Source organism: Homarus americanus, unplaced genomic scaffold, assembly GCF_018991925.1.
Source record: "Homarus americanus isolate GMGI-L3 unplaced genomic scaffold, GMGI_Hamer_2.0 scaffold25467, whole genome shotgun sequence".
NCBI classification, from domain to species: Eukaryota; Metazoa; Arthropoda; class Malacostraca; order Decapoda; family Nephropidae; genus Homarus; species Homarus americanus.
In genome coordinates this window covers 5,960,583-5,976,723 of record NW_024732867.1, presented here as the reverse complement: position 1 = coordinate 5,976,723, position 16,141 = coordinate 5,960,583, and the positions used below count along the sequence as shown (strand labels likewise).

General features: G+C 38.2%; 1 protein-coding gene across 1 annotated transcript in view; it reads right to left on the bottom strand.

Moving 5' to 3' along the window:
* Positions 1-15,799, bottom strand: part of LOC121869165 (N6-adenosine-methyltransferase non-catalytic subunit-like) — a 37,583-nt gene extending 21,784 nt beyond the window's left edge. The window contains exons 1-4 of the mRNA XM_042370359.1: positions 15,695-15,799; positions 13,648-13,768; positions 6,485-6,652; positions 2,641-2,784 (exon numbers count right to left, since the gene is read on the bottom strand). Coding sequence (XP_042226293.1) covers positions 2,641-2,784; positions 6,485-6,652; positions 13,648-13,722 — 387 coding nt within the window. The 5' untranslated portion in view covers positions 13,723-13,768; positions 15,695-15,799. The remainder of the gene's footprint in view (positions 1-2,640; positions 2,785-6,484; positions 6,653-13,647; positions 13,769-15,694) is intronic.
* Positions 15,800-16,141: the final 342 nt, after the last annotated feature.

Below are 16,141 nucleotides of genomic sequence, written 5' to 3'. Positions count from 1 at the left end.
TTTTTGTAATACCTGTACCTACTTTATATACCTACTTTTACTGTACCACCAAAAATTTCATGTAGATAAATGCAATAATTACATTTGCTGATAGGACATGATACTGACAGCTCTGTTCTCTTGTTCCACCTTAATAAAACCCTTGTACAAGTAATTATCATCTCCACAGTAAAATATGTACTGCATATACAGTACAGTACTTATACTATAAATGTAAAAATAAAATAAATAAAAAACGAAGTGATAACCGTGGTAACATTATGAGATGTTCTTATTACTACCATGCTATGTGTACTATTCCAGATGACACTAAATGTTACATAATACTTCCTTGAGATAAATGTATAGTATACAGTAGTACCCCGATTTACACTTTACGCGGTCAATTGAACCCACAGGGTACCGCGGAAAGTGAAAACCGCGTAAAGTGCACAACAGAATATATGGGATTAATTCCAATAGAGACTGGCCCGACCCCCAAACTCGACTTTTTCCGACACAATAACTATGTTGTAGTAAAAATAACATCTAAATTATATGTTGGTATGCTCACACAATTAATATTTACGAGAAATACAGTCGCCAGGTTAATGTCCATTCAAATAATGGACTCAAATCCCCCCCCCCCTCCCCCCTCTTCCCAGCTCACTAGCTCCAACCTCTCTGAGAAATGTTTGGTTGAAACCACTAGATTTTAACGTTTAGTAATAAATAATACCTCAGACTAAAGTTAGGATAATATAATTGACATTTCTGGATTCCTTGCAGGTCAGGGAATATTTTGAATGTAAACTTCATATATTTTGCACAAAAGATAAAATATTTGCTTTGTGTAAACCAAATTATTACATAAGATCTAAAATTTGTATATCTAATGCAAAATGCATGAGGTTTATATTCAAAATGATCATCATATTGTAAGAATTCCAGCAATGTAAATTATATTCTGGCCGGGTAATTTGTATGAATTTTATGAGCTAAATAAAAAAAATAAAAAATTATACTTCACCGTGTATATGAGTAGATGCACCGCGGAAAGTGAAAGTCTGGTTCTGGTAAGGTACCGAGTAAATGAGAAATCGCAGAAAGTGAAACCGTGTAAAGCGGGGTAATACTGTATAGCGATAAATCTATTTATTTCGCAAGGGAAATCGAGCAGGAAATATTTCAAATTTACCGCCATGACAAACAAATGTGTTATTTGTTCATCAGAGGCGTCATGGCTGCTCACTCACTCAGTCACGTTCGCCCGCACAGTCTTTCTGATTCAGCTCTTGCCACGTCCAGTGTTCACTGGTGCTTTAGTTAGTAAGAAAATAAACTTAAGTCAAGTGTAGTCACTTTTATTGGCCTCCAGAACCTAACCCTATTTTCCTCATTGTTTAAATGCAATAATATATATCCGATTTAGTATATGGCGAACATCCTTGGACCCTATCTCAGGATATATCCTGACCCTACTGTATTTCCTTTATTTCTAAGTCACATTAGAGTACTGAAATGATTCTCCGACAACATTTACAGTTTCATTACATAAATCAGTGGCAACATGTGTAGCCACCTCAAGGCCACAGCTGCCTGGCAATGCGTGTTATGTAGTGAAGATTATGCAGGTGTGTATAGGACCCACTTTCCCTTTCAGTTGAGATGAAGTGGATCACACTTACAATATTCTTTCAGTATATTCAACTCCAAATTTCTGCATTATCTCAGGAACAGTATTCATTGTCAACCATTGTGTATCCATCATGGTCAGGCACTTTCTGCTCTTTGGGACCTTGCCCGAACATTCTTGCTTGGTCATTGTTCTCACAATGTGTGTTAACAGTGATGTCTCCATTAGCGGGGACAATTGGTGCAGAGGACTTCTGGGAATGAGAGATGACTTCCGGGTAATAAGACAACTCTCTCAAAGCAGGAAAAAATTCCTCATCCCCGGAAATTTATGGGTAAGGGAAAACTGTTCTCGGAATTTCCAGAAAATGCACCTAATTTTCATCTCTCAAACCCGAAAAAAAACTCCCCCCCCCCTGGAATTTTCCGGGTACTGGGAAAATCTTCTCAAAATATTCTGGAAAATGTGCTAACGGAGATATTACTGTATTTATATGTCACGAGAAGACAAGCCTGCACTGAGTACAGTACATGTAATAGCCACAAATAAACTGAGTACAGTGTGGCTGTGTTGTGATGTGGGCAGGACCACGTGGTCCATGCTGCATCGCTCCTCAACAATAATAATGACAATTACGTTTTTTTTTTTTCCCATAAATTCATGTTGTGATTCAGACATGTCATTACTCAGGAGGTCTGGTACTCAGGGTATCTATAATGATGACACACATTCCATAGCACCTGACCAGACATGCCCAACATGCCAAACCCAGCAACTTCATCCTTAATTTGAAAACACTTATATAGCAGATTAACCCTCCACAACTCTCCGACTTGCCCAAGGATTAACTCTGATAAAAAATGACAAGTCAAGGTACCAGTTTAGGTAGTCCTGTAAGTCAGATAAGAAAATGAATAGCACTGTATGGGAACAAGCACAAAAGACTTCTGTAACCATGGTAACACCTTGGGAATAATTCTACCAATAAGTATTATCAACATTTAGATAAGACTTGGGTACTGTACCTTTAGTTTGATTAGTTCTCGAAGTTTTGGGTATTCTTCAAATCTGTCGGCCAGACCAACATCTCTAATGAAATTCTGTGGGCGCTGACCGGTATCGACAAAGTGCTGACAGTAGTCATTATGAGGGTTGGCTGACTGCGTGCCCTGGTGAAGACAATAATACATTCAAACTGAAAATGTGTAAAAGCAGGTAAATGGCATCAACAAAATCTTCTCAAAACATTTACATAATACATACCAGGCTTGGGATAATTACAGGACAAGAGTAACTGATTACATATATTCTGCTCAGATAATGAATTATTATTATTACCGTACAACTGTATCTGATCAACACACAAAATGACTGAGAGATTGTGCGGCAGAGTTCGGCAAACACAAGGTTCACAGTGTCCTCAAACCTCCAACACCATCCTTGCCTACCATCACAACATGAGTGATTTATACCACTTATGCAGCCATATTTTTTTCTTTGTAAATAATTACTATACAGTATACAGTCATCCCTTGGTTATCACGTCTAATTGGGACCACGCCGAGTGCGTGATAACGAAAAATGCGATAATGAAAGTAGAGAACCTATGGGATTTATTCTAATTGGTTCCAGGCACCCAAGACCCAAACCCAACTTTCCCATTTTACGACCATTTAGACCCACAAAATATATACAGGTTGACAACCCTTTATCCGAAATTCCAAAAACCGAAAAGCTCTAAAAACTGAAAGTTTTTTTTGGAGGGCAATTTTTTTTTTTTTTTTAAACAGGGATTAGCCCACCCAGGCATAGATCACTGACCCACATCAGGGCCTGGGGGGCGAAAATGTAATAGTAATAATAATTATTCATAGTAAATAAAAATTTTAATAAAAAATACACCAAAATAAAATAATGATAACAATAATAATAATAATAACAATAAAATAAGATAATAAAATTAATAATAATAGCAATAATACTGTAATAATAAAATAATAATAATAATAAAGAAATACAAGAATGAAAAAAAGATCAAAAGTGAGAAACACAACCTAGACCTATGAATTGTTATTGTTATTATAATTTTTATTATATTTTCGCCACCCAGGCCCCAATGTGGGTTAGTGACTTGTGCCCGGGTAGGCTAATATAAAAAAAATAAAAAATAAAAATAATAAATAAATTAACCATTCTGAAAATCGAAAAATTCCGAAATCTGAAATGCCTCTGGCCCCAAGGATTTCAGATAAGGGATTGTCAATCTGTATATATATGCTGTATATATAAATGTTATGGTAAATATCAGAAACACACAGAGGCATGGCTAGGTTTATTACAAAGTGATGAAAAGGGTACGCTCAATACTGTAGTGCACAAAACATGTAGCTATGCTGCCTTTTTTAATTTGTTCTCCCATCATAGGAGTCCGTTCTCTCTCACTTTAGGAAACCTGAGTCCTACGTTTTCTCTCAATCTTAGAGTGCACCCAAGACTTCGTTATTCCTTAGTAATGACACAGAATTTGATATTGCAACTGGGGTTGCATTTGTTGAGGCAACTTAGATATGTCTGATTACAGTTGGAATATTCAAGATCTATTGTGAGTGATGTTTAAGGCTTCAACTTTCAACTGTCTTTATGGTTGGTAAAACTTGTCAAATCTGTCAGTCTGAGTGGCATGTGTGAGAGCTTGTGTTTGTACAACCGCTTTCATTCACACCCACTAAAGATATAATGTTATGGTAATTATCAGAAACACACATAGGCATGGCTAGGTTTATTACAAAGTGATGAAAAGGGTACGTTCAATACTGTACAGTGGGTAGTCCACAAAACATGTAGCTATGCTTTCTTTACTTGAGTACCCCGTCATAGGAGTCCGTTTTTTCTTGCTTCAGGACGCCTGAGTCCTCCGTTTTCTCTCAATCTTAGAGTGCACCAGAGACTTCGTTATTCCTTAGTAATGACACAGAATTTGAAATTGCAACCCCAATTGCAACTGGGGTTGCAATTGTTGAGGCAACTAGATATGTCTGATTACAGCAAATGTGTTATTGTCAATCTGTAGGTGAAAGATTTTATCCTCAATACATGGAGGCAAATGCGTGATAACCAAATTCTCGGCTTGAAAAATGCACTATAACGGCAGGTGTGCAAATTTTGATGGAGGCGTGCGAAAACCGCGATAACCAAGTGCACTATAACCAAGGGATGACTGTAGTCTCGATTTACACGGATTTCATTTACGCGTTTGGTCATTTACGCGGCACCTTGCCAGACCGACAAATTTTATTTATGCGGTATTTTCCATCATTTACGCGGGAAGCGGCGCGGGCAGGGTGCGCACAAGGTCGCCCTGTCAACAAAACATTGCCGAGTTCTTCAACCACCACAGCCAGCCCAAGTCAGTGATAGTGAGGATATGAACTTTGAGGGGTTTGACAAAGAGGCCCTGCAAGCCTCTGTGGTGGATAGTGATACAGGTGAGGGCCAATAATCTGCCCTCTGCCTCAGAACCAGTCCCCCATCCGTGTACCCAGCCATCTCTTCTACTAACGTAAGTTTTAAAAAACCTAATATTATTGATATTTCTCTTAAATATTAATTGTGTGTACATATCATCATAAAATTAAGATGTTATTTTTACTACAACGTACGTATTGTGTCGGAAAAAGTGTAGTTTGGGGGTTGGCCCAGTCTCTATTTCAATTAATCCCATATGTTCTGTTATTTCGTTTACGCGTTCCTCGTTTTACGCGGACCTCCACGGGTTTAATTGACCGTGTAAATAGAGACTATACTGTACATAGTTAAATGTCTTAGAATGATGTGAGGATTCATTTCCAGTCCACTCCAATAAATAGACAAAGTTAGAGAGGAACTATACTACAGTACTGTATTTCATCAGAAAAGATGAAAACAACACCCAGACTTCATATGCACCACTGCACTACATCAGAGTTGGGCTAAAACTGAGCACCTATGTTAAATTTGCATGGGTGAAAGTGTTTACATGTAAGTCTTACCACATGTGAGATTTTGGACTGTTCAATTTTTTATCAGAAGGGTGGTTGGAGTTTCAAACTACTGTATTGTACCTACATGGAGTTTTCTATTTTCAGCCTTTGAGCCAAAAATCTGAGTATATTTAGAGATTAATCTTTAAGCAATGCATCCTTTACCAAGAACTGAAAACTAGGTCTTCATCTCACCAATTAAAATAATCCTCCATGTTCCTAAAAGCTGGTCCGGGCCATCATTTATTTTAGCTCCCTGATACTTGCCTCATCTACTTTTCATAAACCCTTTTATAATTTATATCTGTTGTTAAAATAAAAAACTCATCCACTCCACAAACTAAACTACAGATGTGCAATCACTTACACGTGAATATTCCAATTTAACCTGAATATTCTTAATCACCTGGATAAAAGAATCAAATTATGCCTATTATCAAATGTATGGGCATTTTAGGTGGTTCAACATTATTGCCAAGATTCAAGAACATCTGTCCAATGCCTTCATGAGTTACTTACTGTCAAGAAAATTTTTTTGTAACCTGATGTTTACATTTGAGATGATGGTGAATGTAATATAAAGCACAAATAAAAAAATAATTGGTTCCCGTCAAATCAAAGCAACAAGAAAGATATTAAAATACATCTCAGACCAATGTACATAACGGCCACATTCATTAGTAAAATAAAAGTAGTACAGTACTAATTTACTGATGGATGAAAATAAAAAATCTGCAGCCAATAAAGTTTGGCATTAAGTTAAACTGCTTGGCTTGGCTGGGAACATAATGGACCCAAAAGCACTTAGTATGATGTTCATATGTAAAAACTAGCAGGCTCCTCTACTCACCTTAAGGAATGTCGATGAATCTGTATACACCATATTAGCTGCTTCTTCTCCCTCAAGTTCCTCTTGCTGTCGAGACCTTCTGAGTCTCCTAATACGTTCTTGGTCATCTTGGAGCTTCCCAGTGTTACCTAGAGCCTGACCCAACTTGTCTGCACTCACTACTCCCAGCTGAAAGAAGAAAGCAAATGTACAGAACTGGATAGAAAGGTTAACTATGTTAATCTCTAATTTTTTCTCCACCAGATAAAATATAATAAAAATGTTCCAGGAAGATGAAACAGCTTACATATCTGCTGAATTTGTCCGTACACTTACACACTTCAGTAACAAGGCATCTCCATCTATATCTGTAAAGGTCTTACTGTAATAATACTAAATACACACCAGCAGAATCACCATTTCTTGTCCTCCATTTAAGTCTAAGAAATTTCCTTATACAGAAGAACAAATACAGTTGGCCCTTGACATACGCGGGGGTTACGTAACAGAGATACCCGTGGATGTTAAAAATCCGCGTATATGTGCTGCCCCCCCCCCAAAAACCTGGTCCCCCCCATGTCCTTATTTACCGTATATACCTGTGTGTAGTTCAAGTTTTTAAGACCAAATTATTTGGCAAAAAATTGGGGGTCGACCTCTAAACGGGTAATAGTTTCGTTAGGTTGAAAAATATTTCCCAGTAACTACCAGTAAACAATGGAAACGATGCACCAACGCACCACCAGCTGTGAGAGTCGGTACAGTTGCCAGGGCAGACCTCTTGTGTCATCATAGCAAGTCCAAAGTAGCCAAATCCATGGTATGGTAGCACAGGACGATGTAAAACAAAGTATTCATTTATTAAAGTTTATTTATAGATACTGTACATAAATTTTTGTTCATTACATTTGAAACATCAATCTTTGTTAATTAAATTTGAAACAAAAGAAAACTACGATACCGTATTTTCATTAAAATATTACATCACAAGTATATTTTACCTTAACTGTGACTGAATAAATATAGGTATTCTCAGAAATAAATATGGAAATATAATATTTTTGCTGGAATGACGTACATATTACAGTGGAAAGACGAAAACAATGACTTTCGCTTTCTTTCGTTATTCAAAAGATTTAACCGTAATCGCTTTTCGAATGGTTTTCAGTTAAAAAAACTGTTGTACTCGTACTGTATTACAATAATATTCTATCCTATCATTAGCCTTATAATCCCACAACTGAAAACCATTCGAAAAGCGATTACGGTAACATCTTTTGAACGAAAGAAAGAGAAAGTCATTGCTTTCGTCACAATTTTATTTCGCTTTCCACTGTAATACGTACATCATTTCAGCAAAAATATTACATTTCCATGTTCTCAGAAATAAATGGTAGTTTTGTTGAAACGTAATGTACAATATTTAATATTAAAATGCAAAAATAGCTATAAAAACAATTAATACACCCGTAATGTACTGGCTGGCATCTCCACTCGTCCCTGCTCCCGCGTCCAAGGTCACCACTCCTCCCAACTCGCTCCCTCCGCTCCCTCCTCTACCTCCTCCACCTCCTCTGCCTCCTCCACCCCCTCTGCCTCCTCCCCGTCACTACTGCCGACAACGAACACAAATGTTTTGTGAATAACTGCACCTCCACTTCCTATGTACAGTACTGAACTGTACTGTGCTGTGCATTTTTACAAACAATAAACATGGCAAGAAAAGCTATTAAAAAAAAAGAGATAAAAATTTCACTTTACTGTACAGTACCTATCCTCGGCGACAGGACGGGGGTCATCGGGCTCATCGTCACTCAATTCCATAACGGGTGGTGAAGTGGGGGCGACGGTGGATTCAGCTGCTTCCTCACTGCCGCCAGTGATTGATGGTGTTAAATCTCTCCTTCGGTGATCAAAGAACATGGTGATGGGGAGTTGTCGTCTCTTTCTTTCATTTCTTCCATGATGTTTTTGTATGGAGCAAAAACGTCATCCATCCCTCGCATGAATTTCAGGGCACGCACCATGGAGGGGTCCATACTATAGGCCAGGTTTTTCAGTGCCTCAATATTCCTGGTCATCTCCCCCAACTTCTCCAACGATATTTCTTGGTGCTCTTCCTCATCCTCTTTCCCTTTCGCTTCCTCTTCCTTGCCTGAGTCTACTAACTCCTGTAGATCCTCCTCGGTCAGCTCAGTGTCGTGCTCTTCAATTAGCTCCCTAATCTCGTCCTCTGCCATGTCCTGGAAGCCTTCAGCAGCCACTTTCCTTGACAGTGCCATACGGACAATAATAATCGTCTCAGGTTATCGTCATCAGTACAGTACAGAGTAGTCATAGATTGAGCTTTCATATTTACAATAATTATTTTTTAATTAATTAAAAATAATAATAAAGCCTTAGCAAACAATTAAATATTTTTAATTCTGGAGTTGGGTTAGGTAGAATTTAGCCTACTGGAGATAGCAACGGGTTGGCGATTCCTTAGCTTGCAGGGGACAGTAACTTCACATATAGGATGCAGGGTGATATTTTGTGCCATTTTCAGACAAAAAAGTGCATCTTATATGCCGTAAAATACAGTATGTTCTAATTGTACAAGTAAGGGGAATTAATGACCGCTAGTTGAGCATCGTCTGCAGTTGGAACTCTCCTCACTCCCTGCCATATTTCACTGGATCTACTACTATTATTAGTGTTTACTGATATAATAGTGCTTAATAGTGATTAATCATGGGATCGTAGCCAGGTTAGAATCGTCACTGTAACCACCAGGCTACTGGTGCCAAGCTGTGAGGTGTTGTGGGTGTTTTTCAACTCGCATTCTCGGGTAAATACATTATGTCCTTGATATATGCAAGTTCAGCATATGTGAATTCACCGAAGTGGGAAGACCCTATTCCTACCAGGAATTCGATTAATGCGAGCAAAATTCAGTCTTATGCAAGATGTCATACTCCCTGATATAGATTCCAACCCTGATGACTCTGCAGATGTCACTCCAACACCATCATCCACTATCACCTTTACAACCACCTCCATCGTCTTGTCTACCCAAGTTGATGTACTGTATCTGCTTTTATTATTAACCCTCTTGCACATGATGACACGATTCATGTCATATTCTTGATAAGACCAACTTGACGGTGATGCAAATCGAGCCACCAAACTTTAAATAAACTAATTGGCAACTCTCGAGGCCCACAGGAAGGGAAGAGCGGAACGATAAATGCGCAGTATTATCTCAGCAGCCAGACCGTGAGTGTGAGCCATGTCCATAAGTCTGTGCGGGTTGCCTCAACTCGGTGTCAAGAAGTCCCATCGTTACAGGCCTGGAACTGTCGCCCTTCGTGTGGTCTGCCGTTACCAGAAGAGCACAGAGCTACTCATCAAGAAGCTGCCCTTCCAGCGCCTGGTGCATGAGATCTCCAAGGATTTCAAGACTGACCTGCCACTTCCAGTTGTCTGCCGTCATGCAAGAAACCCCTGATTACAGTGCTTACCTTACCCGACTCCCTGAAATAATTTCCTTTTAGTGTTAGAGAAGTGATGGTTGTGTAATATAATATTTTTTTCATATGTACAGAGAAAATGTTTAGTTTTCAAAAGCCGTTACTGTATCAGGATGTACAGCCTTGTTATAGTGACTGTCTTAAAAAAGTCTCTGGAAGAGGATGATTATCTAAACTTACATGAATTTTATCAGCGCCATTTTAAAACTTCATTATAATGTTAGCTACAAGATGCAATATAATTTAAATCAATATAAAACATAGGCACTAAAATAACCCACAAAGATAAAAGAAAAACGATGTTATCATTTAAGAATTTTTTTTTCTCCAAAACTATGGGTCATATCATAACTCTGACTACTGCATTGGACAGCTCATAAAATTCTGCTTCTAGTAGTGTATAGTTCTTAAAAATTTGGCTCAGACAATTTTGAGCTAGGAAGTTGTGAACGTATTGGTGTGTATTTTTTTCTCTCATGTTTATTAGAAGTAACGAAAAACAGCTATACTGTATATATTTGAATTATTGTACCTGTATATATATTTTTTTTTGGGGTTTATGTTGCAGAGCATTCAGTTATTAAGTCTAAGATATATAATTTATGCCAATAAAAACACATTTTTTGGGGAAATTGATTAGGCAAAAAAAAAAAAAATCACTGTGCGCTGTCTTGCCTTCCCTGGGGGCCTCAAATATGTGATCTTGGAACTGGCAAACTTAAAACTTATCTCGTGCGTGAGAGGGTTAAGTACACTGTACTGTGTACACTTGCTTTATCTATCATTTTAAAAATAATATTGTATTGGACTGGTTTATGGTTTATGTGTCTTGAAAATGGGTCTGGAACATTTTCATTTTGGGTTGTTGAACGCATCCTATTTCTCCCATTTAACTAAATATTCAATATAAGCGAGGGTTATCAGGAACACATCCCTCGTATATATCGAGGGCTTACTTACACAACTTTCTTCATTTATTTTTACTCAGTTACATGCACACACCATCCTACACACAGAGTGAAAAAAAGGAAAAGAAATAATTGCCCTAATGGCAAACACAAAATGGAAGGAGAGCCCAGAGTATAGGGGTGGGGAGCTTTGCTTGGGAACCATGGTCCTAGCTGGTCTCCGCTACCATGGTGAATCGGGAGTGTATGTAAATGGCGACTGTGTTAAACTTTCATTTGGCTTTTATTTACTGATTTGGCAATATACAGTATTTTTTGTGGTAACTTATGTATTGGTCCTGCTGGCCAGTACAGGACAGGGTATATATACAATACAATATACGAAGTTACATTAATTTGTTTATTTACAATATATTGTGCATGTACATTGGTGTTGTACCATATTTTTGGTGAATTTTAAATTATTATTTATCGTTTTTATACTTCAGTACATTCGCCAGAAGATACTGACAATTGGCTTTTAGGGCAGGTGGTCCCCCGTTTTAGTCCAGATCTTCGAGGATCTGCATAGGTGTTTGCATAGGATTTACCTATGCAAACACCAATGTACATGTACAATACTGTATATTGTAAATTAACAAATTAATGTAACTACAGTCATGCGTTGCTTTATGTCCGTCCGAACAATGTCCAATCGCATTTATGTCCGTGGCCCATAAAAATAATAAGAAACTAATGGGGATAAAAAAAACCCGTTCAGACAACGGGACGTAGCGGACGTAAGTGGCCTTAGAGCAAGCGCTCACACATGCATCACGTGTTCTTGAACAAAATAGATTGTGTTGCCAGGCATATGATGATACAGTACTGAACCTGTTTTACTGTATGTGTATTATGCCTGTATTTTTTTACTACAGTACAATATATTAGCTAATGTGGACATTATGTTATTTTATTAGCCTTCTTAACCTCTGTGTTTCATTAGTTGTGTACATTATCTAGTGAATTTAGCCAATATTGTACAGTACAAGTACACTGCAACATTCCACATATACGTAAGTATAAATACAAAGTCTACAATGTGATGTTCGGACAACGTCCAATTCGGTTAACGTCACGTTTCCAAGAACGTATCTAGGACGTTAAGCGACACATGACTGTACATACTACTGGTTACAAGAGAAAAATAATACTGTGTGTACAGTACTTGTTCTTAATTTTGGACACCCTGCAACAATCAAGAAAAAGCCTGGAAAAATGCATGCTTTCAGTATGTTCACACTGCACATTTTCTTGGTTATAGTTTGTTAATGATGAGTTCTTGTTTGCATTTACACTCCTCGCCATTGAATTATGCGCGAGGTGGCCGACATGCTGAAGTGTCTCACACCCCTCCACGCCAGCCAGCTGGGGCTGAGGCAGGCACTGTAAATCTGGCAGCGAAGGGAGACTTGAGGACAAGTCAGCCAGCAATCAAAACGTTCGCCAGTTTCCCGTGTAAATTTTGTGAACGAAGATTTTTGTGTTTTACCCCCCCCGACAATGCTCCTATTTATTGCCACAACACCAGTTGTTTCTTTGCTTTTTTTACCACAATGGGCAAGAGGAAAGATTTAACAAAAGAGCAGATAGCGTCAATTATTAGTCTGCATAAGGGCAAGAAGCCTGTAAAGGAAATATCAAGAATTGTTGGTGTGAGTGAACGATCAGCTCAGGTTTGGATTAAACGATTTTGAGATGACGGCGGATTGGCAATACCAGTGCACAGCGGACGGCCAGGTAAGGTTCAATAAAATTCCCAACTCACGTTAACTGTTCTTAAGAGGCAACTTGATGCTAATCCACGTCTGTCAGCACGGGAATCGAGAGAAAAAACCCTGTACTTCTAGGTGATGTTTTTGTAAGGACTGTTCAACGCCGCATCCATGACGACCTGCAGTTTCACAGCCACCGCGCATCCAGGAAGCCACTCTTCACCCTAGTCCAGAGGCAGCGTAGGGTCGCTTTTGCCAAAGCTAACGCTCAGTGGGCTACGACCAAGTGGCAGTACGTGCTGTGGAGTGACGAGGCAACGTTTTCTTTTACTGGAAGTCGTACTTTTAATGTGTACAGGCGCCCCGGGAGCGATTCACTTGACCCCAAGTTCACTTTTAGCACAGTTAAGTATACTCAGTCAGTAATGGTGTGGGGTTGCTTCTTGTACTTTGGAACTGGTGATCTTGTGCTACCTGGGAATGTGATGATGAACCAATCTAACTGCTTGGAGCTGCTTTATGATTATTTGCCCGGGTCTTTTGAAAACTGCCGCACTGATGTGTTTATGCAGGATGGTGCCCCATGTCACACAGCAAAGTCTGTAATACAATGGCTTGTTGACTGTCAGGTAGACTTCATAAGTGATTGGCCAAGCAATTTGCCTGACCTTATCCCGATAGAAAATAAGTGGAGCATTAGCAAGCTTTGTCTACAAGGCAAGGACACAAATTCTGTTCCCAAGCTGGAGGCAGCCATTCGTGAGGAGTGGAATAATTTAGACCCACAAATAATCCACAACTTGGCAGAGTCAGTTCCTTCACACCTGCAGGAGTGTATCAAGAGAAAAGGGAGGCCTATAGACTACCGGAAGTTTGTTAACTTCTCAGATAATTTTTTTATTAATATTTCATCTTGTTGTTTATGTCCATCACGACCCCGTTCATAATGCAATGGCGAGGAGTGTACTTAACCTGCAAGGATTGTTCAGGATTAGACTGTTTTCTCTCACCTGCTGGGCCAGGAGTTGACGACGCAGCTTAGCTCGCTCCTTCATGTCCTTCATCACTTCATCCCCACTCATCATGCCAGTGAGGTGTAAGTCAGATTGCGTTAAGCGCTTCTCTGTTAGCCTATTAAGGATTGGAAAAAATTAAGAAAAAATAATATAGGTACAGTAGTGATGTTAAAATATATATTACACCCAAACAAGCAAACTAACTTAATTTAATTAGTCCATAAACAACTATAAACTATAAATACAAGTACTGTACAGCTGACCCTTAATGTTCATAGGGGTTAGTTTCTCAAAACTCTGCTAATGCAGAAATTGATAATGCGGAAACCAGGATTCAGTGGGTAAAAGGTTGGGTTTTTGGTATGATTGACCATAAGGTGGGTATATTCTGAATGTTTAAGGCTACAAGAAACACTGTAAACTTGTAAATAATAACAGGGATTAGCCTACCCAGGCACAGGTCACCGACCCACATCGGGGCCAAGAAAAAAAAAGTAAGTATAAATCTAAAAAATAATTATTTGTACATACTGTAAATATCGTCATGTTTTTCTTGGTAAAATTATAGTTTTGGTCATGTAGGGAATTTTGGTATTTTAAGTTTTGGAATCAGTAGTTTAGGCAATTCTAAGACACTTATCTTCTGAGGTATTTTTTCAGCTCATTATTATTTTCAGAGAAAATCACAATAAATATGGGAAAATCTCCGTATTTTTTCTAGGTCCTCGTTATTGTTATCACCATCTCAGAGCTCCTGTGTGTTCTTTTATTGGTTACTATGGTCATCGGTCATTACACATGCGCTTGAGTCTTTCACATGTGCAGTTGTTCTCCGAACGTTGATTGCCAGGTATGATTTTGGATCAACCAATCACAGCTTGAAAGAGCTGCCAGGCAGTGCGACGTGGAGTCATCCGAGTCTAATTAAGGTAAGGTTTAGGGTTAGGTTAAGCTAGATCAGGTTGGGTTGCATTTTGGATTATTCTGACCTTCACTTCTATTGCAAATTACAACTTCTTTTTTTTCCCCATCCAAAACCCCCATTAAATTTTATTGCGATTTTCTCTGAAAGTAATAATAAGCGGGAAAAATACCTTAGAAGAAAAGTGTCTTAGAATTGTCTTACACTGCGGACTCCAAAACTTAAAATCCTAAAAATCTCTGGATGACCAAAACGATAATTCTACTCTTTCGTTCCTATTGTGTTTCTGTCAGAAATTTATATTTGTCGAGTATTTTAATTGATAAAATTACCAACAATGTTACAGTACTTGTTTAAAGTGGGCAGGGCTTTGATAGTAGAAGTAAAATGTGTGGGAAAATACTACAAAAATACTAAACAAACTTTTGAAAACCTGACCTAACGTTTCCTAACCTTTAAAATTCCTAAATATAAAAGGTTTACCTTATTAATGTTTTCAGTGTTTAGTATGTGATGGTATTGTTTTCAGTGATCAGATGAGGAGGGATCCATAAACTCTTAAGTGATTCTTAACATTTTAACAAGTTAGGAAACGTTAGGTAAGGTTTTCAAAGGTTTGTTTGGTGTTGTTCTGAGTATTTTACCCACATTTTCCCTCCACTTCGAAGCCCTGCCCACTATGACTTTGAACAAGTTATATTGTTGGTAATTTTATCGGTTAACATACTCGACAAATATAAATTTCCGACGGAAACGCTATAGAAGAAAGGTGCCTTAGAATTGCCTAAACTACTGATTACAAAACTTAAAATTATAATATTCGCTACATAACCTTGACGATAGTAATACCCTTTTGTTTGGCTAATACAACAAATACTATTATATCATTACTTCAATTACATAAACAATGGAACGGCAAAACAGCTAAAAACAACCTGTCAGGCTATTTTGCTGCTCCCCTATTGGGGCGTTCTAATGCTTTGTCGCCTTGTACAGGGTGTAAAGGGGGTCCTACAATTTAGCCCATCCTGCTGGAGTAATGTCATAAACCCAAATTAATCGGTCTCCTCATAAAAAAGCTTTCAGGTGTAAAAGGATATTAAGCATCAACTGGAGTACCTTGGGAGGAGAGTCGACGCTGCTGGACTGGGGATGTCAACAACACCCCAACGCCCTCTGTGACTAGCACTATATTGTTCCTTTAGCTTTATCACTAAAATATTCTTATAACTTAACTGTATAAATTAGCGAGACTAGTTTGTATCTATTGATGTTTTTATGCTCGTCTCTAAACTTGTCCCTAGTCTTTTTACTACTTTTGTATAAATTTTGGTTTATGATATGTTTTATAGTTTTTCTTAAATTGGTTGACTGTGGTAGAATTTAAGGCGTTTTAACGATGCCCGGAATTGCTAACTCGATAACTTTACCGAACTGTCATTAAGAAATACGACATTGTACCGCGTCTTGGAAATAACTGTTGTACAAGTCTTCAGAAACCAAAAAAATTATAACTGTTATTTGGACACAATACGGAAAGAAATAGTGAAGAAAATATATAGAAAA